Here is a 27,330-nt window from a genome sequence, read left to right on the forward strand (position 1 = left end):
AAATGGATTATGGATTAATAATGCACAGTGATATTAAAAAAAACCCATTTTAATTAAGGAAATAAGCATGCAAAAAAAATGCTGAAATCAATACTACTGAAGGTTAAAAGATGCATTTCTTTCCCTTGCTATGTACTATGTTCTCATTCCATTACTGTCCTGCTTTCAAGATTTTTGGAGCTCATGGAAAGCTCAATTTCTTTACCCACAATCCCTTGATGTTCTTTGCCTTTTGCTGTACTCCATTTTGCTGCATTCCCCTCTTCTGCATGACACAGTTTGCTTCTGATTTACTTTCAGCTTCCTTGTACTGTGTACCAGCCCTAAAGTCACACTTTTCTTTACCCACTAAGACATTTTTTCTTTCTAAATCATGATTTGAAAAGTAAATGTTTTACAAAATAAGAGTGATTTCACCTGCTTTTGTATTTTATGTTTTAATTTTTGTAAGCTACTGCACAGAGCAATTTTTATTTATAGTGGCATAAAGAAGTCTTCTAAACAAATAAACAAGCATCTACATTCTGGTGCTCTGTTCTTTCCTTTCCTTTCCTTTCCTTTATCCCTTAGAAGCTCCTTGATGCATTGATCTTGAGCAGCGTAAATCTGATGTTTGAGGGATATAAGGACTGAAATAAATCTTGCCACTGACAACGTAGCCTTTGGATCCCTGTCGCTTAATAAAAAAGGCATTATGTCAGACACAGAGGCATTAGATTTATATGTTAACAGGGGAGAGATATAACGTGATCGAAGTTCCTCATAAAAGCGGCATTCCAAGAGGACATGAGCTAATGAATCAATAGAGTCAGAAGAGCAAGGACAGGTCCTAACCCAGGTCCTGTCTGGGTACGGTATATTCAAAATTCTGCCCTGCATAACCATAGAGGGGTTAGCATTCAGTCTAGCTAAACAGAAAGCTCTAGAAAGATGAGGAGTTGTCAAATAATAAGTATAAACGGGCAAACAGCATGGTGGTGGTATTCCGAAAAATTGAGATGAACAAATTCTGTTCTCACAATCACATAACTGAATTTAAAAGCCTGTTATTTAGCCATGTGAGCATCAAAACAGTTGCATGCTGATGTTTCTGAATCTTTGGTAAGAGAAGTGACCACTGACCATCCTAATTAACTGATTGCCATTACAGAGTCTCCCCTTAATCATCAGACTCAGAATGGACTGAAGGTTTTCTGCCTAATGCATTCGCAGATGCAACAAACAAAACATACTCTTCCTGGTCCACATAATTATTGTACATTTATAATTCAATATAGCTGCGAGTCTAAAAAGCAGTTCCTGGGAGTAAGCCCCATTGAATAAACTGACACTTACTTCTGAGTAGTCCTCGCTTAGCATTGCTATTTACCTTATAGACATCTTCTTTTTGTACATGTAATGGCATTTGATAACTAAGGACTAGACTCTTCTTGGTGTTTGGACACACTGTCATATTTTTGCCCTGGGTATCCATGGGCAGGGTTGTGCAACGTAACAAATAATATTGTTATAATCAGTGCACAAATTGAGAATATTGATTATAAGCACTTCTCAGCCGAAAACCACAGGCATTTAAAAGTATTAGCCTACCTGCCATATGTAAGCAATATCTGTAAATGTACTTGATATCAATATCAGTGCCATTCTACTGTTAGCCCCATGATGTTCAAAACCAAATTGTTTCTGCTGTCTCCTGACTCTCTAGTTCAGGTCTGGTTTTGTGTTTTAGCTCTGATATTGTATTTTGGAACAGGATCAGAAAATAACAAAATTGCTGTTTGGTCCAGCAAATCATACTGAATAAAAGTCTTAACTGGAAACAGGTTCCTAGAATCTTCTGTTTATTTTGCTTTTTAGCAATCTGTAATTGGACCTAAGCTGGTAACCTTTCTCCCCCCCCACGGTTTAAGTCTCATTGAGAAGGGAAAATGGAAGAATAGAGCATGGGGGAGAAATACATGCTGGCCTCTTTCCTGTATTCCTTCTTTGTGCTCCATTTCTTGGTCAGGCACAAAGCCCTTTTCTTGCAGCTATATTAGAGAGAGATGGACACGGGCACAGGTGAAAGGAGTTTCAGTCCTCTGTGACTACGCATGTCTTCCCTATCAGCTGCTGATTGTTGTAGCCAGTAAGGAAAGACGGAAGATTGGAAGCTTCACTTGCCAGCAAGACACTGAATGGCTCTTCAAAATGACATACAGCAGTAGTAGTTCCAAACTATGGGCACAGAGAGGATTTGTGTAGTCACAGTGTAGCACTCCTTGGCATGGTATAGTGTGGTGTGGTACAGTGGTTAAGAGTGTTGGGCTAGGATCTGGAAGACCTCTCTGGCTATATGCAGATTTCTATCTTACCTTTTCTCCAAGGAGTTCAATGTGGTGTACATAGTTTCTCCTCCCCCTCTGTCCTCACAAGAGCCATGTGAAATAGCTCAGGCTGAGAATGCATGACTGGCCTAAGGTCACCCACAGTGCCATCCCTGAGCAGGGTTCTAAGCCCACTGGCCTCAATGGATTACGAATAGTGCAAATTCTGCTTAGGATGGCACTGTCGGTGACTTTCATAGCTGAGGAGGAATTTGTACCTGGGTTTCCCAGGTCCTAGTTGTGACCACCAGATCTCACTGTCTCTCTACAGAATACTATGAAATGCACATGGATGCCCGATGCAACCCCAGTATCAATCACCTTATGAAGAACTCAACCAGGCATACTTAGCTCTTACAAAATAAAATAAATTCCATGAATCAGTGGCATACAAAACAGAAATAACAGACATGACATGACTGTCTGAATCATACAGTCAGGAAGAAAGTGCATCCCAACCAGCCAAATTTAAATACTCACATGCCACTTTAGACATCACCAGTACCCACAATAAAACAGACATGTGTATTTGTCACATGAGATGAACCACACATGGGATTCACTCAAGGAAATCTGGCTTACTTTAAGGATCACAAAGCATGTGTGGGAGCAAAAAATTTTGCTCTTTAAGTCTCTGACTGTTTGGATGTAAGATTGCAGTCCTAGCTATTTGGTTTAGACTTGGATTTACTTCAGTGAGTCGGGGGAGGGAAAGCAAGTCTTAAAGTATATAGATTTTCTTATGCAACAGTCTTTTTTGATATATGCTATATTAGCAAAGTAGGTCAGGTTAAGTGATTGAATTTGATAAGGGTAAGGAAGTTTTAAAAAGAGCCACATTAACAGCCCAGTAGTGATATCAGAAGCAGTTGTTTTATCTTTTCTTCATCTTTTCTTTCTGCCATTATCAGGCCTATCTTTATCACCCAACACATTAGCGCTTTAAAATTCTTTTGCCATCAGAATCGCTAGATTTACTATTTATATTTTTTCTAGAATGTGACAAAAGAGAGAAACCCAAATAGAATGAAAGGCCTTTTCCAAATTCAGCCCAAGTATGGGAAGAAGGAGAGTAAAACATGTTACTAGGGCCCATTTCAAGTCCATTAGCACTTCCACAAGATTCATTAGATTGTATTCTAGGATGGCCCCATAGGATGGGTGTGGAAACCCTGTTTTTAGAAGCTGATACTGGGCCTAGGAACATGATGCTTGGGTCTCTGTATGGGTTACAGGAAATTATAGGCCCTTGAATCTCTGCAGTGTGTTGATCACTGCTTTTGTATTTTCTTCCAGGGTTGGTAAAGCACAGGCTTTAAGAGAAGCTTTTCATGTCAAGTTGTGGCAGCACATTGAGAAAAGAACCGGCAAACAAGTCAGCAATCAATAGTAACCTCATTACAGACTGTGGTTCAGCCTAGACAGTCAAAGTCGATGTATAATGAAGTGTAATTGATCCTTCTAATGCTTTGAGGGCTGTCCAAAATTGCCCATCTAAGAAAAGAAAGCATTTGGGTGTTACTTGTGTTTAGAATGAACTACCTGTTACCCATATACCACTGTTTTGGTAAAGTTTAATAGATCAAACCTGTTTGAGATTCCCAATTTGTTTGGAAATTTTGTACTTCATGTTGTTACACAACAAATACAGAAACCATATTAATAAGCCAAATCTTCAGAACTGGTTGGAAGTACAATATGTGTTGTGGGCTTCAGAATGCTGTTCACCCAAGACAAAAGGATACACCAGAAGCAGGTAGGCAGACCCTACAGGATACGATCAATATCTCTAGGAGTACTACAATAGATCGGTTTCCCATTTTAATTGATTTAAAGAATCCACAGTACATGGCTTAGCAGAGCAACAAAGCAGCCACTTTTTCAGTGTCCTCATCTGAGATCATTTGCCACTTCTCCACTGTCACAGCCCAAAAGCCAGAGACAAACTACACGAATGAAAAGGCAGTGGTTTGTGTGCATTAATATAGACTAAGGTTGTAGAATAAATCTTATGATTCATTATAACAAAAATTATAATGTAACAACTATCTAGGGATGTTCTAATTAACTGAAAACGCTTGTTCGCTTGACACTCGTGCTTTAATAATTATATTTTTCTGCCATAATACAGCACACATTTTTACTCTACCATGTTTCTATCCCCTATAGTATTTTGTCCTTTTTAATTACTCTGATATGCACTAGTTCCTTATTGGAAAAAGCCTACATTGGCATTTACAGTTTAATGAGTGCGTTTTCTGAGCTATCTAGTTACTCACTGAGCAAAAACTCTACCAAACTAAAAAGAAAGAGGAGAATGATCGTTGTCATTGCAGTCACTGTAAATGTTTACTTTCATTTTTATAGCTGAGGTATTTCTGACAAATAAATGTTAAATACTAAATTAGTATATTTATTCAAGATGAACTGATCCTAAAACTGCTAATGCTATTGGATCAGCGCTAACCAAGAAGCATACTCAGAATGAAAAAAAGAAAAAGAAAATCAAAGATAGTTCAGGAAATACCATGGTAACCAAGGTCTGTTTACAAAACATTCTATAAGGAAATGCCCAGTTTTCATCTTAAAACACAGCAGAAACTACATCTTAAAACAAAAGTAACAATTGGCTACACAACATAACGTAAAATTCTTATTCTGTGAAAATGACTTGCCACAATAACACCACTATAATGTTATTATAAATTATGTCCACTTTCTTATATGGTTTTTACATTTATCATAGTTTCTAATTCTCAACACAGCCAAATCTGAGGATACCTAAATCTAGAGACTGGGGACATGTGCAGAGAAGACAGATCTTTCTACAAACCTGGAAAAAAAAAACATACAGGTTTAAAGTAAACTCTGTAATCTTCAAAAATATCTTCCTCCCAATAGAAGGAATGTCTGTAGCTTTAGGAAACAAATGTCCTCAGTGGCCCTTGCTAGGCAGCCACAGCAGTATTGCCTACTTGGTTTCTGTCAGTAAGACGCAGGGAAAAGGGCAAGCCCCTTTCCAGGGCAGCTTTGGACTTTGAAGGGCCAGGCCTGGCAGCAACCATCAGGTGGCTCACTACCACATGACTTGCACATCTCACCCAGGTCCAGCTACTTGCTATTGTTCAACAGCAGCCACCCTGCTAAAGCCAGTATGGTATAGTGATTAGAGTCTCAGACTAGGATCTGGGAGACCCAGGTTTGAACAACCTTTCTGTCATGGAAGCTCACTAGGTGACATTAGACCAGACACACTTTCTCAGCCTAAACTACCTCACAGGGTTCTTGTGAGGATGAAATGGAGGACAGAAGAATCATGTGAGCTGCTTTAGGTCCTCATTGTGGAGAAAGGCAGGGTATAAATGAAGTAAATAAATATAGCTGAAGATGAGGGCAGATAAAAAGTAGGCTGGTTGGTGGCTGAAAAGGAGAGAAGGAAGCAAGGATACGAGGGGGCTGCCAGGAGCAGGGGAAGAACAAATAGTGTGCAGAGAGGATACAGGGGGAAAGGAGGAACTACAAAAGTCCTTCCAGCTTTCCCATTGCACAACCGGATCTAGCCCAGCCAACACTACGTAACTCACCCAGAGTTTTCCCAGGGAGAGGCTGCCGGGGGAGAGAAGGAGGGAAAGCAGAAAAAAGGGGCAGATAAAAGTATGTTAAGAGGTGGCTGGGAAGGAGAGAAGTAAACAGGAACAGGGGAGAGACTATGGGGGCTTTTAATGAAAGAAGAAATGGGGGTTAAATGAAATGTCCCTTGCAAGTTCTTGTAGGTCTTCCCACTTTTACTAATGTATTTGTAAAAACATAATTTCTTACCCATAAAGGTTTTCCTTTCCTATCATACACAGCTGGTTCCTACCACAATCACCTTCTTTTGACAGATTCCTAATGAGGAAATGGCAAAACTCCCTATATATAGCAAAGCTTACAGAGTAGTTTGGAAAGCAATAGCCATTTTGCCATTACTTTCTGAAACAATATTGTACTATAATTTCCTATACCATTCTTCAAACGCATTTGGACTGTCACAATTCTTTACAGATCTATGCTTCAACTCACCCCTAGATGTTGGAGAAATTAGCATCTACTGTATCATAACCAGAAACTTAAAACAATGCTGATTATCACAATCTTAAGGTAGAAATTAATCAAAAATCTGATTCAAACAGATCATGTTGATCAACTGAATTATCATGACAAAGCAGAACGGAGCCTTGACTACTTGCCGTGAGGGCTCCTTCTCTTCTGAGGCGAAGGGCATCTTGAGCTGTGGGTTGTTTTCCTTTGCTTTATCCGGAGAGACAGAACTAAAAACTTTCAACTTCCTGTCTCTCTTGGCGGGAAAACAGCCTGCAGGAACTCAGTCACAGGCTTGCCTAGCTTAACTGACAGGAACGAATAAACAAGAACTGACAACGGTTAACAATATCAACAGAGGGACCCGGTAAAAATCGGGTGCCCTAATGTGACCATTTGTGGTCAAGGAACCCCTTTTACACCTACGGAGTGCTGGGTACTAGATGTAGTCGTAGAGAAGGTTACTCAGTAATTGATTTCTGTCTTCACCTGGGTGGGCAAGATGCCCTTCGCCTCAGAAGAGAAGGAGCCCTCACGGTAAGTAGTCAAGGCTCCGTTCTCCTCTGAGGCAAGGGGATCTTGAGCTGTGGGACCTATAAGAGCTCCCAACAGGGTGGGTAAAAGAACCTTCTTAGACTACATGTTGTAGGACCCTACGTCCAAAGGCTGCTTGTGCCGAGGACCATGTGTTAATCTTATAGTGTTTGATGAAAGTCGAAATTGTCGACCATGTAGCTGCTCGACAGATTTCATCCACTGGTGCTTGCCTGTCGAAGGCCGCAGAAGTAGAGGCGCTGCGCAGGGACTGGGCAGTGATGCCCTCTGGAACTGGTACTTTCGATGCTTTGTAAGCTTCGACTATGGTCTGCTTAAAGGTATAGCTGATAGCTGCCGCTGACATTCTCTGTCCCTTGTTGAGGGTTGAAATATTGATGAACATGAAGTCAGACTTTCTGAACCCTTCAGTCCTGTGGATAAGGATTCGAATTGCCCTGCGCAAGTCCAGTGTATGCCAAGAAATTTATTTTGGCAAGGATGGTTTTGGGCAAAAGGAGGGGAGAATTATCTCTTGAGACCGATGAAAAGAAGAATTCACCTTAGGAAGAAAAAAAGATGGATCTAGCCGCAGAACCACCTTATCCTTGTGGAAAGTGCATAGGCTTTGTCTGATGGATAAGGCTCGAATTTCCAAAACGCGTCTGGCTGAGGTTATGGCTACAAGGAACAATACCTTCATACGAAGGTACTTCAAAGAAACTGACTTCAAAGGCTCGAAAGGGTCCTTAGTAAGGGCTCTAAGAACCAAATTGAGGCTCCAGGTAGGGAACCTATGAATAGTGGGGGGTCTGGTCTGGGCAACCCCCCCCCTTAGGAAGGCGATGACATGTTGGTGCTTAGAGGCTGGAACAGCCTCTAATTCAGGAATTACTGTGGTGATAGCTGCAATTTGTCACCGTAAGGTAGAAGCTGAGAGGCCTAGTCTTACTCCCTTTTGGAGGAACTCTAAGATCTTGCTGACTCCTGGGAGTAGAGGATCCACCTTCTTCCTGCGTGCCCATCTGACAAAAGCCTTCCATGACATGTTATAGATGCGACGTGTAGCAGGCCTACGAGCCTCCAAAATGGTATCAGCCACATCCTTGGAGTACCCTCTCTCTAGAAGAGACCTCCTCTCAAGTTCCAAGCGGTCAAACAGAACCATTGGGGGTCTGGGTGGACTAGAGGACCTTGTTTGAGGACTCCCCACATTGCTGGAATCTGCCAGGGTTCCTGAGTTGACATCTGATGGAGTATGGCGAGCCAAGGTCTGCGTGGCCAGAAGGGTGCCACCAGAATCACTTCGGCCTTCTCCTGATGGATCTTGCAGAGAACCTTGGGGATTATGGGCAGAGGCGGGAAGACGTATAGGAGGCCTTTCGGCCACGGGCTTAGCAGGGCGTCTATTCCCTGCGCTTTCGGATGGTAATATCTGGTGAAAAACCTGGGCACTTTGCAATTGTTTTCTGATGCGAACAGATCTGCCTAGGGCACCCCAAACCTTTGTACAATAAGTTGAAAGGTACCCTGATCCAAGGACCATTCCCCTTTGTCTACGTACTTCAGACAGAGATACACACTTGAGAGACCTACAGCAAACATTTTTGCAACTACAATATCCTGCTGATATGTGAGAAAGATGATTGAGAAGGCCAGAATGATACCCAGGCACAACTTACTACAAGATAAGCCCAGAGAGAATTACAAAGGTGCCAACTTTGCCCTCATATAGATTCTAGGATCATCATCTCTGGACCCACCAATGTCAGCCATACTATCTCAGGTTCATACTCCTGCTCATCTTCTAATGTGATTTATGCCATCACATGCCAGCAATGCCCTTCCACAATCTACATTGGACAAACAGGTCAGTCACTTAGACAAAGATTAAATGGACATAAGTCTGACATCAGAAACCACAATATTCAAAAACCAGTGGGAGAACATTTCAACCTTCCAGGACATTCTGTTGCAGATTTAAGAGTAGCAGTTCTCTTACAAAGGAATTTCAAAGGGAGATTGGAAAGAGAAACTGCTGAATTACAGTTGATATTTGAACTAAAGTCAATGCATTTACCTGGGCTGAATAAAGACCTTGAATTCATGGCTCATTACCAATGCTGATTTCTCCACACCCATCTCTCCCCTGGACATCACAGACTCTTCTGCATACCACACCTAATCCCATCACGCCTGCTATTCACATTTACATACTGTTAACATTTACATACTAATGCTTGTCTGAATTCACTCTTTTCTACTTAAAGACAGATGGATTCACATTCTAGCTGTATCTGAAGAAGTGAGCTGTGGCTCAAGAAAGCTCATACCCTACCAGAAAATATTTTTGTTAGTCTTTAAGGTGCTACTGGACTCTTGCCCTTTTCTACTTCTCAGGTTTGTGAGAGACTGGGGAGACTAGGAAGCGATCCCGTGGATTGGAAGTAAACTCCAGTAGGTACCCATGGGAGACTATGTGTGAAACCCATTTGTCCAGGCTCAGATGGTCCCATCCGTCCCTGAATTCCACTAGTCTTCCCTCCACCCCTAATGACGTGGCGTCACTGGGAATTATTTTTGGGGAATTTGTCCCCTTTGTCAGGTCTGGTTTGTTGTCCTTGTCTCTGGTACTTTCCTCCTCTGCGAAAGGACCTATTTGGGTTCCAGGGACCTTTCCTGTACTCCGCCCTGTATCTGGGCGCCACCTTAGAGGAGCGAAAGGAAGGATAGGAGAATGGTCTGCTATCTTTCCTAATTTGCCTAGGAAGCACATGATTCTTATCCTTGGTCTCAATGAGTATATTATCTAGTTTTTCCCCAAACAATCTATCCTCTTGAATGGGATATGCCATAAGGATAGCCTTGTCCTTGAAATCCGCTGGCCATGCTCTCAACCAGAGGGCCCTTCTGATGGAGGAGACAGAAGCTACTGACCTTGCTGCAAATGACATGGTGTCTAAGGACACGTCTGCCATTAGTGTGACCACCTGGAGAACTCTTTCTAGGCCCCCCACCACTCTATGGTTGTCTGGGGGGACAAGCTGAATAAGCTTCTTAACGCACAAGTAGGAGGCCTGGGCAAAAATAGATATGGTGGCACTGGACTGAATAGTCATGGCTGTGTCCTCATGTGCCTTCTTGGCTAGGGAGTCAGCCTTCCTATCTAATTGATCGCGGAGTGAGCCCACTCCATCCTCTGGAACCAGTCCTGGGGCCTTTAGGTCTACGACTGGAGCATCCACCAGTGGAACCTTTAGCATATTCATGGCGTGAGGAGCCAGGGCATAATGCTTTTTAATATTTGGGGGTAGCTGTTTATTAGAGGAGGGGTTATCCCACACATCTTTGACCGCCCGTACAAAGAACTCTGGGAAGGGAACCAGGTTATTTTGCATTTTCTTTCTGGGGAAATATTCTTTAATACCCTGTTTAAATTTTGGTTTTTGCTCCTCAGGGAACTCCTGGTCCTCATTTAGATCTAAGGCAAGGATGGCCTTAGCCAGCAGGCCTTGAAAATCCTCACCAGAAAATTATCCCCCGAAAACAGTCTGGACTGCTGTTCCTCTGGTTGGGGAATGTCTTCCTTAGAATCAAATTCACCCTCCTCCCTCTCTTTCTCTTCGGAGTCAAGGGTGGATGAAGTGGAACAAGTTTGGCCAACAGGAGCAGGAACTGCTGGTGTGGCCTTCATAGCCACTTTTGTGGGCCATTGATTAAAAGTGGAAGGGCCGGTGCTGGCTGCGTTTGCTTCCTCCTCTCTGGTGGTATGGGATTGGGAGGAGGAAGTAGTGGGGCATTGGTATTGTTCCCCCCATGGGAAAGGGGGAAACCCCATCTGAAAGGCATGAAACGCTTGCCACTGCCTTTGCAGGGCAGATTTCACTAGTTCGTCAGTCTCTTCTTTAGAAAGGTAACGCCCGCCCGCCGTTTCTGCTGAGGGGGGAGGAAAAACGTTACCATATCCAGCCGGTATCGATGGGTCCGAAACCACCACGGGGTCGCCTGACCACCTGGGGCCGAGAGCGTGTTCTGAGGGAACTGGACAAAGAACTTTCCTCCAGACTTCAAAGGCACGCTTGATCTAGTGCCGTGCTTTCATTTTCGGTGCCCCGCTAGCAGTGGCACAGTTTTTCGCGCCTTTTTCGCTTTCTGCTGTGGCAGGGCTGGTCCCTCACAGCTCTCCAACTGGTCCGGCTGGTTGTCTCTTCCTAAGGGCTTGCCTTGGCAGCAGTTGGAGGAGTTGTTGTCCTGGTGGGCGGGTTGGACCAGCCCGGCATGATAGTCTTGCTCTGAGAGCAAGTCGTCTTTCCTCACAGAAATGGCGTCTGCCATTTTAAACTCTCTCAGTCTACGGGGAGACCGGGGAAGCCACAAGAGGAAGGGAAGGAAGGAGAACCACAGAAAAAACGAACAGGACTAAAGTCAAACAGACAGGGTAAACTAACAAGGATTTTCTCGCAGACTAATCTCTCAAAAGCAAAGCTGTGCCGGAATACTGCTCTCTCCTCTAGGCAGGATGAAAGACTGAGTTCCTGCAGGCTGTTTTCCCGCCAAGAGAGACAGAAAGTTGAAAGTTTTTAATCCTGCCTCTCCGGATAGAGCAAAGGAAAACAACCCACAGCTCAAGATGCCCTTGCCTCAGAGGAGAACAGGAAAATTAAGTATATTCAGAAATAATGAGAGAAGGCTTGTAATCCTTTGTATATGTTCTGGCACTACTGATCCTTTTTCTGTGATGTGTTTCCACTTTCTGCCAACCATTCAGTCCTCAGAACTGATATTGCAAAAGTGATCATAAAATTGAACCCTAACAATATCACTTTCTAGATTTTCTCTTTAACTGATGAAAGGAAGAACGTAAAGCTTAGGTATGAAGCTAGTCATTGAGAAATGCCAAAAATGTGCAGATGCTCAATTTACAAGAAGTTAATATACCTTATACTAATGTGCTTTTTACCCTACTAACTTACTTGCATAGGCCCTTGCTATGTTTCCCTTTGAGTCCCAGTTACTGGGAGAAAAGCATGCCTGTAAATAGCTTAAGTGAATACATTAAACAAATTTCTAAAGTTTCAGCTCATATAAAAACACCATTCCTGTCTGTTTGTGAGACTGATCTTTCAAAAATAAGAAATGATGGAAAACACTGTGTATCAGATACCATATTGAAAGGACATGATTTAAAGGATAGTTTTTAAGATATGAAAGATGCAAATCTACTCACCGTTTCATATGCTGTTACAATTTTTTTCAAAACCTCTGGAACAATCCCTTGCAATTCCATTGTGGGATACTGATCGCTGAGATTCATTACTACTAAGGGTGTATTATCACATCTCACCAAGCGTGTTGATACTGCTAATATGCATTGCATGAGATTTGCTACAGGAGAGAGGCCGCACAACTCTTTGAATAAAACTACTGCATTCTGTTTTTAAAAAATTGAAAGGAAAAAATTAATATCTCATTCAATATGTAATTCAGTTATTTTTCAGAATTTGTAAGCAAATTTAGGTTAACAAATATAATATAATAATACAAATTTTTATTATAAATAACCCTAACCTCCATGACTCGGAAAAAAGGTGTCCCAAGATTTAGAAATTTGCAATATTTATCAAGTACATTAAATACATACATAGACTTAATGCTGCTACGGAAAATTAATTCCAGTTTTCAGCAGTTAGGACAAAAATTATTTTCTGGCCCTGGTGAAGTTTGTAAAAGCTTCTCATTCCACTGTGACTATGACATCATGCTTTCTACTTGCAAATCCTTTCAGTCTTCAAGGATGACCGGTAACTCTGGATTACCACATTGGGTCATTCACTTTCATCTTCCATAGATAAAACTCTGTATTGTGATCATTCATTATAGGATGAAAGACCTATGAGTCCAGAGTCCTGATCTTGTCCAAGGTTACTGAAAATATTTCAAGACCCATTTCTGCCTGATTCTCCAAGGCTGAAGTGAATATAGCAGTTGTTACCTTTAAAGGCCCCATATTTCAGTCAATTATAAATAAAAGGGTCAACCTAACATTACACAATTTGGATGGCCAGAATCTCATTTTCTACATTATTTTGCTCCCCCACCCAAATTTTCTCCGGTACTTTGAAATAACAGAAGTCAGAGGAACATACTGGATGTATTCAGATATGAACAAACCAGAAATGTTTGTTATTATCAGGCTCACATGTTGTCTACCATTCCTTTCCCATGCAAAGCCAAAATTGAAGATTTCATGGTTTAGGAAGTCTAAATCTTCTAACTTTTGTTTGTTTTGATCTCTGAATTCAGGCACTTCAACAAATTGAAGTTTGCTCCTTATCCACAAGCTGGGCTCCTATGAAAAGAAAAGGAGCATAACAAGCCAAACAATAAGCTAAAGTCATTCTCAAAGATCAAAACAAACTGAAGTTAGAATATTATGTCTCAATACAGGCATTGGCATGTAACCCATCACTTTACTCAGCAAAGTATGAAGAGAGCCATTTTAACTGAAGGAAGGATCCTCATGCTGGAGGAAGGTTTCAAATTTAGCCAAGTGGAATAGTGGGAGACCTGTCACTGCCTTTTATTGAGGGAGGTGCAGTCAGACCACAGATGCAAGAAGGGCTTCCCTATTGCTAGAAAGCAGAATGAGTCACATGGTATTGTTAAGCTCCATTTGCCATAGCCAATGAGAGTCCCATGAACTGCAAAGTTCGGGAGTACAGTCCTCTATTTTAGTACCTAGCTTGCTATACTTGGCTTATTTCACCAAGAACATAAAACATTTTATAATAATATCACTTTTATTACAAGTTTTTTTAATGGACATGTGACACTAAAATATGACTACACTAAAATATGACTTTAAAAATTGTAATCTAGCCTTAAAATCACTGGAAGGCAGACAAAATAGATACAGAAAAAATAGTCTGATTTGCTTGTTTTACATACATTTATGCAGTGCTGCTTATAGTGCTTTAAATGGCATATGCCATTTTTTATTTTGAAAATCTGGCCCAGTGAACTGTCTGGCAGCCTGAGATAATTCTTGTTCTGGAAAACTGGCATACAATTATTTTCTTATTTATTATTTACTGACTATCATGCAGTTGGAAACCTACTCTCATAATTAAGCATTCCAAGTAAACGGTTATGCACTCAAGTTCCATAGATCTGCCCTGACTATGCATTTTCAATATGCCAAATCTAGAAGGATAAAAATTTCTTCATCTTCTACATAAACACCCAAACTGAAAACATACCTCATAAAATCTAACCTATAATTTGCTGTAATCCTAGTACAATACTCTTTCTATATTGCAATGTACTTCTCCAAAATTAGAAGAAACATTTTTGAATAAATACCCCATTCCAAATGTATTTTAAAATAGTGCTGTTTTTAAAGACAATGGCAAATGAAACAATCTTGTGGGAAAACTTACAACTAATGTGTATGTGGGGAAATTGTGCTGACAAAAAAAGCCAAAACTCCATTTACAAAGGCTGTGAAACTGTTCAGATATAAAGAGTTTGTACATGTTAATCTTTTGCATTTAATTACTGCTGCTTTCCCCACTGAATCTGACAAATCTTATTTAGCATCTCATCCTTGATGAGAGTCAGCATTAAGTGGCCATCTGCCTATGTGAATGACCCATCTTAGATCATATACCACACAGAACTTTCATTTCATCTCAAAACCCCAATGCTTTTCAACCCTACTTCGTTCATATGTGAGGGAGACACCACATATTCAGCAATCCAGTTATATATATAAACCAACCCTCTGACTTGTCTGTTTCTATATCTATAATTGCCTGCTTGCATCTCACACAAGATGCCTTAAGGTCAGACTTGAAGATAATGGGTTGAGAAATCTGCCTTCTACCAGTCTCTTTTTAAAAAAAATTGTTAAAATCCAGACTGCTGAAGAGCTCAAAGCCTTGCACAATATTCTGTGTCAATTTGGTTGGTTCTTACACAGGTTTTGTTCTTGCTTTTTGATTTTGTGTGGACCAATATGGCTGTACAACTTTTCTGTATCTACTATCAGTTGAAGTTCTGAAGAATAGTCTGATGACATAAAATAACTAGTAGCACAAAAAGGGAATTAGGTTAGTATCAGTTAAGCTGTAACCAGAGTTACAACTTTTTAAATCCATGGACTTTTTCTTTGGTCACTGACTACCTTTACAGTTGATCAAATGGACAGCTTTCAAAATGATTGAATATCTATACGTAACTATGTCCACTGATTATAGAAACATAAATTGAAAAACATATTTCTAATGTAAATACAAATCTTCTGTGAAAGTAAATCAAATACGATACCTGCATGTTTTCCCTCAAATCCGTAGCATCCCGTATGGGCTGGAGAGCATTCTTGAATACGTCATCAATGGTTTTAATCCACAAAGTCCTCATACAAGCATACTCTCTGGATTTCTTGCTTTTCCTGACAGAAAGACCCCGTTTATGAGGCTTCCCACCACCCCTTCTATTAGTAATGGCCACATGTACAAACAAGAAAGCATGTGCTAGAGCTTCTCCTGTTAAAGACTGAAGTGGAACATGCCGATAACCTGTCTGTAAACACTCAAAGGGAATTGTGTACTGCCCAATAAATTCATCCCCAATATAATCATCATCTAGTACTACAAATCGTACCATAGCAAGTTCAGGTAGATTAATTTGAAATTCAAAACTTTCATCAAATATTGGATTGTCCCCATTTTGATGCACAGTTTTTGTCCTTTGCTCTGCACAATCTGCAGGGATCCCATGGATTTCCACATAGACATAAGGATCTACAACATCACCTTTGGCACCTGACCCTTTTGGTTTTGGAAAGTTCTGTCCACTAATAATCTTAACATGAAGAAGCTGTGGTGAAACTCCAGGCACAGAGTCTTTTGTATTTGCACTAAAGAAAGAAACTTCTTCCCGCATGATTGCAGGTCGCAGTACGTAACCACAATTGCCATTTTGTCGAAACCAACCAATGTTGAGATCCATCATTAATCCAGGTGTCTGAAAGTTCATTGCCACTATCTGGCAACCACATTTCCAAAAATCCTGTGGATTCATATTACTCGAATCAATCCTCATGGGACTAGGGAAAACCCTGGCAAGAAAACGTTTGTTGTAATTCACGAAGTCTCCAGCGTTTTCGTTGGCGTATCTGTTAGCAAGTACTTCATTAAAAGAGCAAATTTCCCAGTATTTTTGAAGCTGAAATGAAAGCTGGAAATCTTTGAACTGAACTGACTTGCATATGCTTACCATTTCCGAAAGCTCTTTACAGAGCTGGAACGTTTTTGCTAGCACAACATTCTGCTGCTCCACACTTTCCTTACCCACTCTCTGGGACATTTCTGCTCCTTCATCTTCATCAGTAACATCTCCTTCTAGCCCAGAGCAATTAGGAGAAAGCTTCTTTGCTTTTAATAGTATTTTCCCTTTGAGAGATTCGGGAGAAGGAAGGTAAGATTCCTCTGTATTTGGAGACTGTGTATACAGCTTGTCCCCCAATATTTTCTTCATATGCTGAACCATCACTTTCTGTTGCTTGAGAGAACAATGATTTTCTAAACACAACATAAGAGGGTAGTCCGAAGCAAAAAATGCATATTTGTTAATAATGTCAATTACACTGCGGAAGACTATCTGTGAGGTCATTGTATGACCTGTGTAAATTACAGGTTCATTATCAGGACCATCCCAAACATCCAACTCAACACTTCGACACCCCATTTTAAGAGCACGAATATACCCCGTGATATCAGATGGGCCTCGGAACTGATCCTCTATCAAGTATGTGTTATGAGATGAGTTTATGAAATAATGAGATAATGGTTGTTTCATGTCCTGGCACACCTTTTTATGCTCCGGATCAAATATATGACATTCTGCTGAAGTAAGGTAATTTGTAAAACCATCTATGGAAAGCCATCCTTTCTCCTGGCCCTCTCTAGAAGGCTCATATTTGCGAATAATTTCAAGGCTTATTTCTTCTGTGACATGTGCCATACCCTGTTCTGCTTCTAAAAACATCATCAGGTCCTTGGTGTCAAGGAATTCTTTATTGCTGGAAAACTGAACTAACAAGAAGTAGATCTCAGGGCGAGTGCAAAGCTCATGAAAAACTTCAATAAACTCTTCTTTTGTGACTTCAGTACCCGGTTTGTCTTTTGATCTGTGTAACTCTTTGAATTTCAATTCAATTTTACTTGTTTTTAAGCCAGAGTTTAGGCTTTTTATAAACTGCACAGCTCTGCACAAGGATATATGGCCCATATTATCCACATCTGTTTCACTAAACATTTGTGAAACCCATGAAGTCCGCATTTTATCTTGGCTACTTTCTAGCATATCAAGTGTATGTTTTCCATAAGATATCAGGTATCTTAGTCCAGTAACCCAAATATTTGCAACATCTGCAGAATTTGCAACAAGATCTAAAGACTCATAATTATCCCCATAGATAACAGAAAATGCACAGTCTTCTGAAATCTGGTCATAAATTCCATTGCTACGAAAAATGTCTGTATTTTTCCCCGTTCTCACTTCTTTGACTGATTTAATATCAATCTTTGCTTTTTCAGAATCCTTCTTTGAAGGTTCCCAACGTAGGGACTGCATATCTGCATCTAAAAGGAAGTATCGGTGGTATACTCTGGAGTTGGATCGAACCTTTTTGAGTTCTGAGCCTTCAACCATGGCATTAATACAGTCACTTGCACTGCTTATCTTCTTCTCAGCCGGCATGCTGCTGAATGACACCGTCTTTTTCCGTTCTCTTTTTTGCTTTGTACCATCCTGGAAGTAGAAAGAGAAAAGAATAATGAAATATCAGCCATATGACATGCAGATACCTCTATCTGTCTGCTACTTTAATGTAGTTCATTCTGAAGGAATGTGAGGATTTGAAGGCCTATTAGGTATTCTCAAAGGAATCTTTGTCCTAGGGACTAAGTGATCTGTCCACAACCATTCATATCTAATGGAACATTAAAGATAGCAAATGTTCATCCCTGTCCTATATATATTTACTGAGAAGTAAGTCAAAACCTGCACAGAATCATAATTTAGTACTCATAACATTTTATGATCAATATTTATAGCAACCCTCTGAGATAATACATATTATTCCCATTTTACATACTGAGTGCCAGGAATGTATTCAAAGCCATCAAGCCAAACAGACATTTGGATCTGTTTCTTTATTGTACTAGGTTGTTGATTGCTGAACTCACAGTATAAGTGCTCCTAATATACTATATACTATATATGTTTAAACCTCTGTTGCTGTTTGAAACCCTTGCTTTGGCCCTCAATACAAAATTTACAATATTTTATCTAAAGTATTTCAACTATGAGCCAGCGTTGTACAGTGGTTAAAGTCTCAGACTAGGGTCTGGAAATCCTAGGTTCGAATTCCCACTCTGCCATGGAAACTTGTTGGGTAACCTTAGGCTAGTCATACACTCTCAGCCTCGACCCTGGCAAATATTTGGATGGGAGACCTCCAAGGAATACTAGGGATGTGACATGGAGGCAGGCAAAGATTGTCTTGAAAACCCTACAGGGTGGCCATACTTGACGGCAAAAAAATATCTCAACTATATCATGTGTATATTGACCTACTGGCAAGAAGGGGGAGGTATAGAGAGTGTGAAGGAACAAGAGCATTCCTTCTGCAGTAGGAATGTGGAACTGGCATCCATGCCGGGGAAGAGAGTAAAGGTGATGTGAGGGCTGAATTAAACTTCTTCAGTTGACCTTGATGTTCTGGCCCCCTTCGCCCATGCTAAACAAAAGCCATAAAATAAAAGCAAAGTGAACTTAATTTTACATTCAAACTGTATTCCTAAATCTTTTCCCAAGCAAAAACAGAGAGGGAATCATTATCATAATATTTTAAGGTTAAAGAATGCATTTAAACATACAGGCCTGTTTGCAGAGTTTGTGTTATTTAAATCTAGTGAACATAGGCACGGCACACTTGTAAGATGATCAATATAACAGCTCAGGTTTTGCAAAAAGTTTCCTTAATCTTAACTGCAGTGGAAGTCTTCACAAGGAACATGTGTGAATGAACAATATTGCTTGGAAAGGGCCAGTGGTGAAAATAGTAACAGTATCTGACCAATACCAAAGATATCGAAGTGCCATGGTCCTAAAACAATTTCAGAATGCTTCATATCAGCACCATGATGTGAACCCACAACAAAGCAATTATACAACAAATTCACTTAGGGGCTCCATGTTTACTCCATAACCCATATACCAGCATGTTCACACAAGGTTTAGTGGAGTGGTGGTGTCAAATCTGTAGTTTTGTGAATCTTTTTCCTGATGGTGCTTCCTTTAATGCAAAAACCACAAGTGAGTTTGGAAGTGAGCTGTGACTGGCAGGGGAATGGGGTGCTTAACACTTTCCTGATCAGCCACTTATTAAAACTGCTCTCCAGCACTTTCCCCTCTGCAGAAGAAAAGGTACAGGGACACACATACATTTGACCCACAGTGGAGGGCTGCTAATATAGTAAAGTCAGGACCAAAGCTGAAGGAGAAGTCTACCCACCCACCACCAACCACGTTTTCAGCAGAGGAAGGAAGCAATGTAAAGTATTGTCTCCTCTCCAAGTCCTATCTGAATAACAAAACTGAAGCTGGTTCCCATTTTCCTATTTGAAGCTTCCATTTCCTTATTTTCCATTCCATCCACAAATACTGATGAAATACCTATGCATCCTGAAATAAGTTTTGCATGACCCTTGTTCCTCAATCCAAAACCAGATTCCAGCACCAAGGGCTTCAAACCAGGGTACTCTCAGGAAAACCAAAGAATAACTGGAGATTGATATATCCGGCTTCAAATCACACCAAATTAGGGGCAGATACCAAAGTTTATTTCAGGATGCAGAACTGTTTAAGTATCATTAATATGTGTAGTTGGATTGGAGAATAATGAACCAGGAATTTCAAACAGGGAAATGGGAACTATTTGAATATACCTTCTTGGCTGTGGAGGGAGAGAAGCATTTTTTCTTGGGATCTCAAGGCTGCGCCTTATTTGGATGACCCAGAAAAGGCAGTGTTGGATTTGGAAGTTCCATTCTAAACTCTGCCTTTGTAATAGCCTCAGATGGAAGGATGGAGAGAAGATTGGAGAAACAGAAGAGTGTAAGTGAGGGTGTAAGTAGAGTTGGGAAAAGGACAGGAACGCTGCCTTTCCCCTGCTTCCAAGCTAGGTGCCTTTCACTAGAACAACAACTACAGAAAAACTAAGGCAGCAGCATCGGTAACATCCATCTTCCCAATATAAAACTGAGGGCACAGACAGGGAGTACAGCTGGACTGAGAAGAAGTTTGAAATAATGATATTTGACATGACAGTGAAGGACCCTATACAAAGCAATGGATGTGACTCACCAGGTTAAACCTTTGAAGCTATAAAGATATAAAAAAAAGATGTGCTAAAATGCTCAGCCTGAAGAAAGGTTTGTCACGTAGATGGAGTGCTTATAGATTACAGCTGTAGCACATTAACATCTTTCCACATGGTAACTCTTCCCACATCAGGCTGTGAGTAACCATAGCAGAGGTCATAGTTCCAGAGGGGTAGACTCACAAAAGATTAGGATGGAATAAATGTGTTAGTCATTAAAAGGTGCTGCAGGACATGTATCATAATACAGGTGGGGAAGCAGATGACTAAACTCGCTAAAAGATTATAGGGGGGTAGATACAGGGTCGGTCCTGGCCTGACTGCCTCTTCTGAGGAGGCGAGACTAGAACAGATCCTGACTTGTAAACAACATTAAATATGTAGTTTCCTGGTTCAGACAACCAGCAAGGTTCATCAAATATGCTCAGACTACAAAGAATTTAAAAGAAAGTGTCTCTGTCCAGAGCCCTCATGTGTGTCCCAATATGCACTTGGAATTCATATGTGCACGGGCTTCCCTACTTTCAAGTACAAATACCCGTACTCATCTGTATCTGATCTATATGAATTGATTAATTAAATGAAGGCAAGCAGAGTTCTGGGTGACCTTGTGTCCACAAGAGAGCTCCAGTTTGGAGTGAAGAGCCATAATCTAGCACAGCGGTTTCCAATATGGTGCCCATGGGTGCCATGGTCCCCGCCAAGTGTTTTCATAAAGTAGGTGGGGCCAAGCGGGGGTTATTGGCTATTAGAGATTTGACTGGCTGTGAATATTTTTAAAAATGCTGCGTGGGCAGCAGCTGCCACCACAGCACAAAAAAATTCAGTGTGACTGATGGTAAGCTGAAGCAGCCAAAGGCTCAAAAATGTTGGGGACCCCTGAACATTACTCATAACGGCCTGTATCCTACTACTCTACTGGGCAAAATGCAAAGACTTCCTCCAGCCTAGCAGGAGAACCACTTAAGTTGCAGGAAACCTCCTTAGGATGGAGGAGGTTTCAAGCCCTTGAAATTCTGCATTGAATTACAGTCAAGATTTCCAGTTTTGTAGCCGATGTTTTAAAAAGTCCCAAACAGAGTTTCTGTAAAGGGGCAATATTTTCATAGAGCATTTTAACTATTTATTTATTCTTTAGTATTCATTAAGAAATTAATACTGTGAATTACACTGGCCTCCAAATTACTTGTGCTTCTAAAGCCTCTCTAGGTCTATAATACTGAACATATTTAGAAACATGCTTGGCATAAATGCTAATTATTTTCAAGTAAATGTATCCAGCTGATCTGGAGTCTGTGTTCAAGATCCCACTTTGCCATGGAAGCTCGCTGAGTAATCTTGGGTCAGTCACTGTCAGCCTAACCTGCCTCACAGGGTTGCTGTTGTGAAGATTAAATGGACATGGGGAGAATAATGTTGTAAGCTGTTTTGGGTCTTCAATGTGGAGAAAAACAGAGAATAAATACCTATATAATTAAACAAACAATCCATAAAGCTCAACTTCACTATATGTGTTATGAATGACTTCATAAGAATCAAGCTGTAATTATTCCAGAACAAATCTAAAGCATCTGATGAAGTAGGCTGTGCTCTACAAAACTCATTCCCCCTGCAATAGTTATTTTCTGAGGATCCAAAGAACAGTAAAAGCTTTGTTAAGTGGAATTCACAGGGAACCAGGGTCGCTGGTTAACCAAATATGTTAGTTAACAATGTGTTTATCCAGCATCATCCTGAGTCACTTGGCCAGCATGCTGATTAACCAAGCCACCCAGTTAACCATGATCCAGTTAACAAAGCTTTTACTGTATTTTATTTTGCTTTGGTGCTACAGAATAACACAGCAGACTGCTGGAATGCATCACTGGTAGAAAAGCATCCAATTAAATGATTAATGTATACCGCTTCAGTTTGGACTATAACCGAGCCAAGTGGAAGTCTTCCCACAATCAATGAATTATCACTGCTTTACAAGTAATTCCATACCTCAAACATAACTTTCTCTCCCTCTCACTCTCTCACAGGAAGATTAATTTTACCTTATAAATGAGTCCTGGTTAAAAATAAATAAATCTCATTATTAATGCATGTAAAGATATTTTGTTTTTGAACTTCCCAGTCAAGGAGTAAATGCTTGCATGATATATCAATTTGAACATTTCAAGAGCCTTTCTAGATTATTTTTGTTCATGCAGTAAACGTTCAGTGTGTAGACAACTTCCTGGCAGCAACAGAGTAATCTCTTTTCGAGATAATAATATTGGGATATCCCATTTCAAGACTGTGGTACTGGGATATCAAAACAGTACAGGGATATCATATTTCTCAAGCATTTGAACCACAATATTTTGTCACTGGAGGAAAGACTTTTTTTCATCCAGGTAGTGTGACAATTACAATTCTGAGCACGGTGTTATTAAAGGGCAGCTATTTGACTGCAACACTCACTAATGATGAGCAGCCAATCTCCTAGCCTTCATATTACCAGCATTTTAATGTTTGGTTCTGTTAGAATATTTTTGTTTTGTTTCTTTAGAAGATTGCAGCTCTCAGGTACAGGTAAGTTTATGAAGCTCTCTTTTTAAAAATGCATCATATACTAGCAAGAGTACTTACTCTGAAATGGCAAGATATTAATGCAAGGACAGATAAAGACCTTTTGCTGTTTTTGAAAAAAAAAAATATTTTGCAAAACTACTTTCCCTCTCTGGTGATGGAATACCTGTCCCCTGTGAAGTTTGCTTTAAAATCAGGAAATAAAAGTACCATAGCAAACGGCAATATTTCCCTATCCTCTGAAACTTAACATGAGGACAAAACTTTGCTTCAAGTTCCAGACAAGTGGTAGTAAGAAGGGCAGCCCATTCCTGAAGGAGAGGGTTGATCCACGGCAGCTGGGAGTGGCACAACTGCGATGCCTCCTTCGAGGCTTCCTGGTCACCGCGAAGGCAAAAAAGCTTTTAAAAAAAATAAAAATGGGGGAAATTCCCCATTGCCTCCACCGGGGCTGTGCCACCAAAAAAGGCTGCACCGTGAGGAAGCGTTCCTGGAGCAAAAGGGGTGAGGAAGCTGCCTAGTTGCAGCTCCTCCCCCAGGAACACTCCCCTGCACCAACATCCGGGCACCACCAGTAGGCCAGTGGTGCCTGAATGCTGCACTGGCGGTGGGGACCGGTGGGAACCGGATGTTGGTGTGTTTACCCCCGCGTCAGAATAGGTGCCACCTTATTCATGCCGGCTCTTGAGAAGTTTCCCCCCCCCTTTTCAGGAATGGGCTCTACAGCTCTCAAAGTCTTGCCATTGTCAGCAGAGGCCCTACATATCCCTTTTCTTTGGAAAGCAGGAACAAGTAGAGTAATTGGGAAAGGGAAATCTTTACAAATAGCAGAGTAAGAGAATTATTATAGCCCCTTTTCTTTTTACTTTAGGAATTGGAGAGGAAATTAAAGATTTGTTATTTAGGGGTCAGGGAATGAAGAAAATGGTACTTTTTAACCTCTATCTATAAGAATTTAAAGTATCTCTCATAACTGCATCTAGCAGACAAAAAATCCACATTTAGGGATGTTCAGTCATTAAATCAGTTCCTAGGATTCTGTCATAGCAAAATCATAAGTATTTCTTCAGTAGGCACACTCTCAATACAGCTGCCTTAGTAATTCTACTGAAAAATTCAAGGTCGTTCAATAAGCTTCTCTGCAGAGTAAAGATTCAACTCTCTCGACTCCTAGACACACACTCTAACCAGAACAAGCACTGGCTATCTGTACAATACTGTCATATTTACTCAGAGACCCTACCACCCTCCACAACCTCTGTCACATAGATTCAGGGTTACGTAGGTCAAGCAGGCCCAATTCACCACTGGTCTTGCATCTTTTAAAAGGTCTAGAAAGCCCTGATCCTTTCACATACAAGGTCCCCTCTCTCACTCACAGAAACACCACCAGACAGGATAGCCCAGTCCCCTTTAACAATCACCCCTCACTCAGACACTTCACAGAGCTACTGGGGTTACTTCATTCACACATTGCCACCATTTATTCATATTCTTAATATATTTATTCATTGGCCAAGATCTTAATGTGTGTGTGAGAGAGACAACGCTTCTTTCTGAGACCATACATATCCAGCCCACAGGGTCAAACAAACAAGGAGTTAAGTTTCATTAATGGTTTGGACACAACACTGGAGTGACTCCCTTGGACATTACAAAGTTTCTTTGCACTTGAACTTTTGAACTATAGACCATTTGGGATTCTTCGTTACAAGCTGACATTCAGGCAGGGGCAAGTTTTTGTTATGCTTCGCACTGGCTCAAGCTACTCCTGCCGTCAGCCGACTCTTACTCCAACTGAACTAACGGCTGTTTAACTGGCAGCCTCTCACCAACAGACCATCAGCTCCCAGTGGTTACTCTCAGGGAAAGGAGTAACCTAACCTGTCTGTCACAGCAAGTAACTAACAAATCACTGCAACATACAAAAGATACATACCTATGAAAGTGCTTGAACAGTAGCAATATAGTATGAAAACTACAAGGAGTCCAGCAGGCCACAATCAACATAAACAGGAAACTCACATCAAAAGACAAAACATAATCACTTGCAATACACTGTAAATGTATGCAACCTATCATATTCAGGCAAGATGTATTAAAAGAATAATGTTAGCTGTAACTTTGTATATATATGGTGGTCCTAATTCCTCTATCTATCAGTTTCCAACCTCCCTTCACCTCAAAGGAGCTCAGGCTGGCTTACATGATTCTCCTTTCTGTAAGGATTTGATCTGCACAACAAATATATGAGGTAGGTTAGGCTCAAAGGAAGTTACTCACCCAAGGTCACCCAGTGAACTTCATTGCTGAGTGGCAATTTGAACTCAACCTTTCCCTGTCCTAGCTTGTCATAACCATCAAACCTCACTGGCTTCAAATGACCATTACAATTTTACCAAAGAGACAAATTCCTGAGCCATTTCCTTCACATGTAATAAAGGTTTGGGAAAGGAACAAAACTACAATGAGATTGATTAGGTAATGTGAGCTTCTAGATTGTTTGGTGTTACTGCACTTAACTCCACTACAACTATGCCTCACTGCCTAAACATCAACGCCAATCAGTATGTGCATTTTAGACTCCTCTTCAAAATCACAATGCTGGGTTTAATAACAGCATGAACCAAGAACAGAAACGCATGCATCCATTACTTATGGCAGATGAAAAAAAAATCACGATCTGGTGCCCCCCCCCCACGGTCTCATGGGAAGTACAATGTGTGCCCACAATTTGTTAATAGCAATTTAGCTCTTCTGGTCCAGATGTCTATAAATCATTAAATTATACTGACAGTCCTTTATTGACATACACAATAATTTTCCTTGCCTAAAGGGATGGACAGACTATGCTAAAAATGTTTCTCTTTATGGACAAGTTGCTGATAAGTTGGAACCCTTTAAAGGGGATTTGAATGAATGTCCCACTTAGTATATAAATCTGGAAAATCTTTGGGCTTACAAGAATTCATTTATGCATTTTCATTTTTGCAAACAAAATAACTTCTTTATACTGTACACACACACACAAGTTCATTTTAAAGGAACACAAATATCTGGCATTCCCGGTTTCTTTAAGATGGGGAAGGTATCTTTTCCAAACCTTCAAGTTTTTTCTCCCATGTGAAGCTTGGCCTGTTATGGCCATCACCCTAACCTGCAATTGACTGAGCATTACATTTGAGCCTCTGAGAGTAAACTCTGTTAACTTGGTTGTATGAGAGAGACTGTTACCATAGTGATGCTTGGTAAGCTACTGTATTTACTTGAAAGGAAGACTACCCTGGATGTAAGACAATCTCCTAAAAATATTATACACATTAAAAAATGATTGGACATAATTGTAACTTGTAGGCAAATGTAAGATGACCCCCTTTTTTGTGGCATACCTAGGGGAAAAACTAAGTCTTGAATTTGAGTAAGATGAGATTTATTGTGATAAATGGTATTATTGGCCCACCTACTTGAAAAACTGTATCCAAATATTAATTTGTGTCTTAGGATAAAGTCCCAAAGAAAATACATTGAAAATATTTTTACAGATGCTAAATAATCTAACTTGAATTTTATATTTTTGACAGAAATGCTCAGACCCAATTAAGAAAATAATACAATTTGCTCATTTCAAAGCAAGGGCTGCATGTTACGCCATCAACTTCAGTGACAACCAAGGGCATAATCCAACCAAACAACCAACTCTGCTGGTGTGGAAACTCTGTTCATTTTCAGTAGCAGTCACATACTTTGCATAGGTTCTTTATGCCACACATGAGTAGATGGAAATAAATGCCGACATTCTAGCAACACTTCTTGGTGGGTCACGCCATAGTCATGGCTGAAAAATTAACTACTGCAAAAAGTTTTTGTGAAGACAAATAAATCCCAGCTTAAATTTGTCATCTGTAGATAAACAGATGGTTATGACTGAATTCCAAGACATCCTGGCATGAAGTTCTTGACAGGACAATCCTAAACAGAACTGCATCTTTTAAAAAGCCCATTCTCTTCGAAGTACTTAGAAGGGTACAACTCTACTTGGGATTGCATTGTGAATCCCGTAAAAAGAGGATAACAGTATAAAATGATAGGCTAAGTTGTATGTTTGGGAACAGATGTTACTCATACTTTTTACTTCAGGGTAGCTGTTTATAATGCATGAACCTTTATTAACATACATAATCTGACTTATAAATTGTAAAATATGTGTGCATGTGTTTATTTGCCAAGCCTTTGGTTTACCTTGCCCGTTCAACATTCCATTTGTTTATTTGGTAGTTAGTTTTAACCCAATAACACCACTGAACAAGGATATTGTGATAAAATTCAGAAAATTCATACATTCCT

At 40.4% G+C, this 27,330-nt stretch overlaps 1 protein-coding gene across 1 annotated transcript in view; it reads right to left on the minus strand.

Annotated features, from left to right (window-relative positions):
- The window catches only part of PLCL2 (phospholipase C like 2), a 101,847-nt gene that overhangs the window by 18,476 nt on the left and 56,041 nt on the right, over nt 1-27,330 (minus strand). Inside the window, exons 2-3 of the mRNA XM_056858019.1 lie at nt 15,309-17,795; nt 12,208-12,411 (exon numbers count right to left, since the gene is read on the minus strand). Of these exons, the coding sequence (XP_056713997.1) occupies nt 12,208-12,411; nt 15,309-17,795 (2,691 nt within the window). The remainder of the gene's footprint in view (nt 1-12,207; nt 12,412-15,308; nt 17,796-27,330) is intronic.

Source organism: Euleptes europaea, chromosome 11, assembly GCF_029931775.1.
Source record: "Euleptes europaea isolate rEulEur1 chromosome 11, rEulEur1.hap1, whole genome shotgun sequence".
NCBI classification, from domain to species: domain Eukaryota; kingdom Metazoa; phylum Chordata; class Lepidosauria; order Squamata; family Sphaerodactylidae; genus Euleptes; species Euleptes europaea.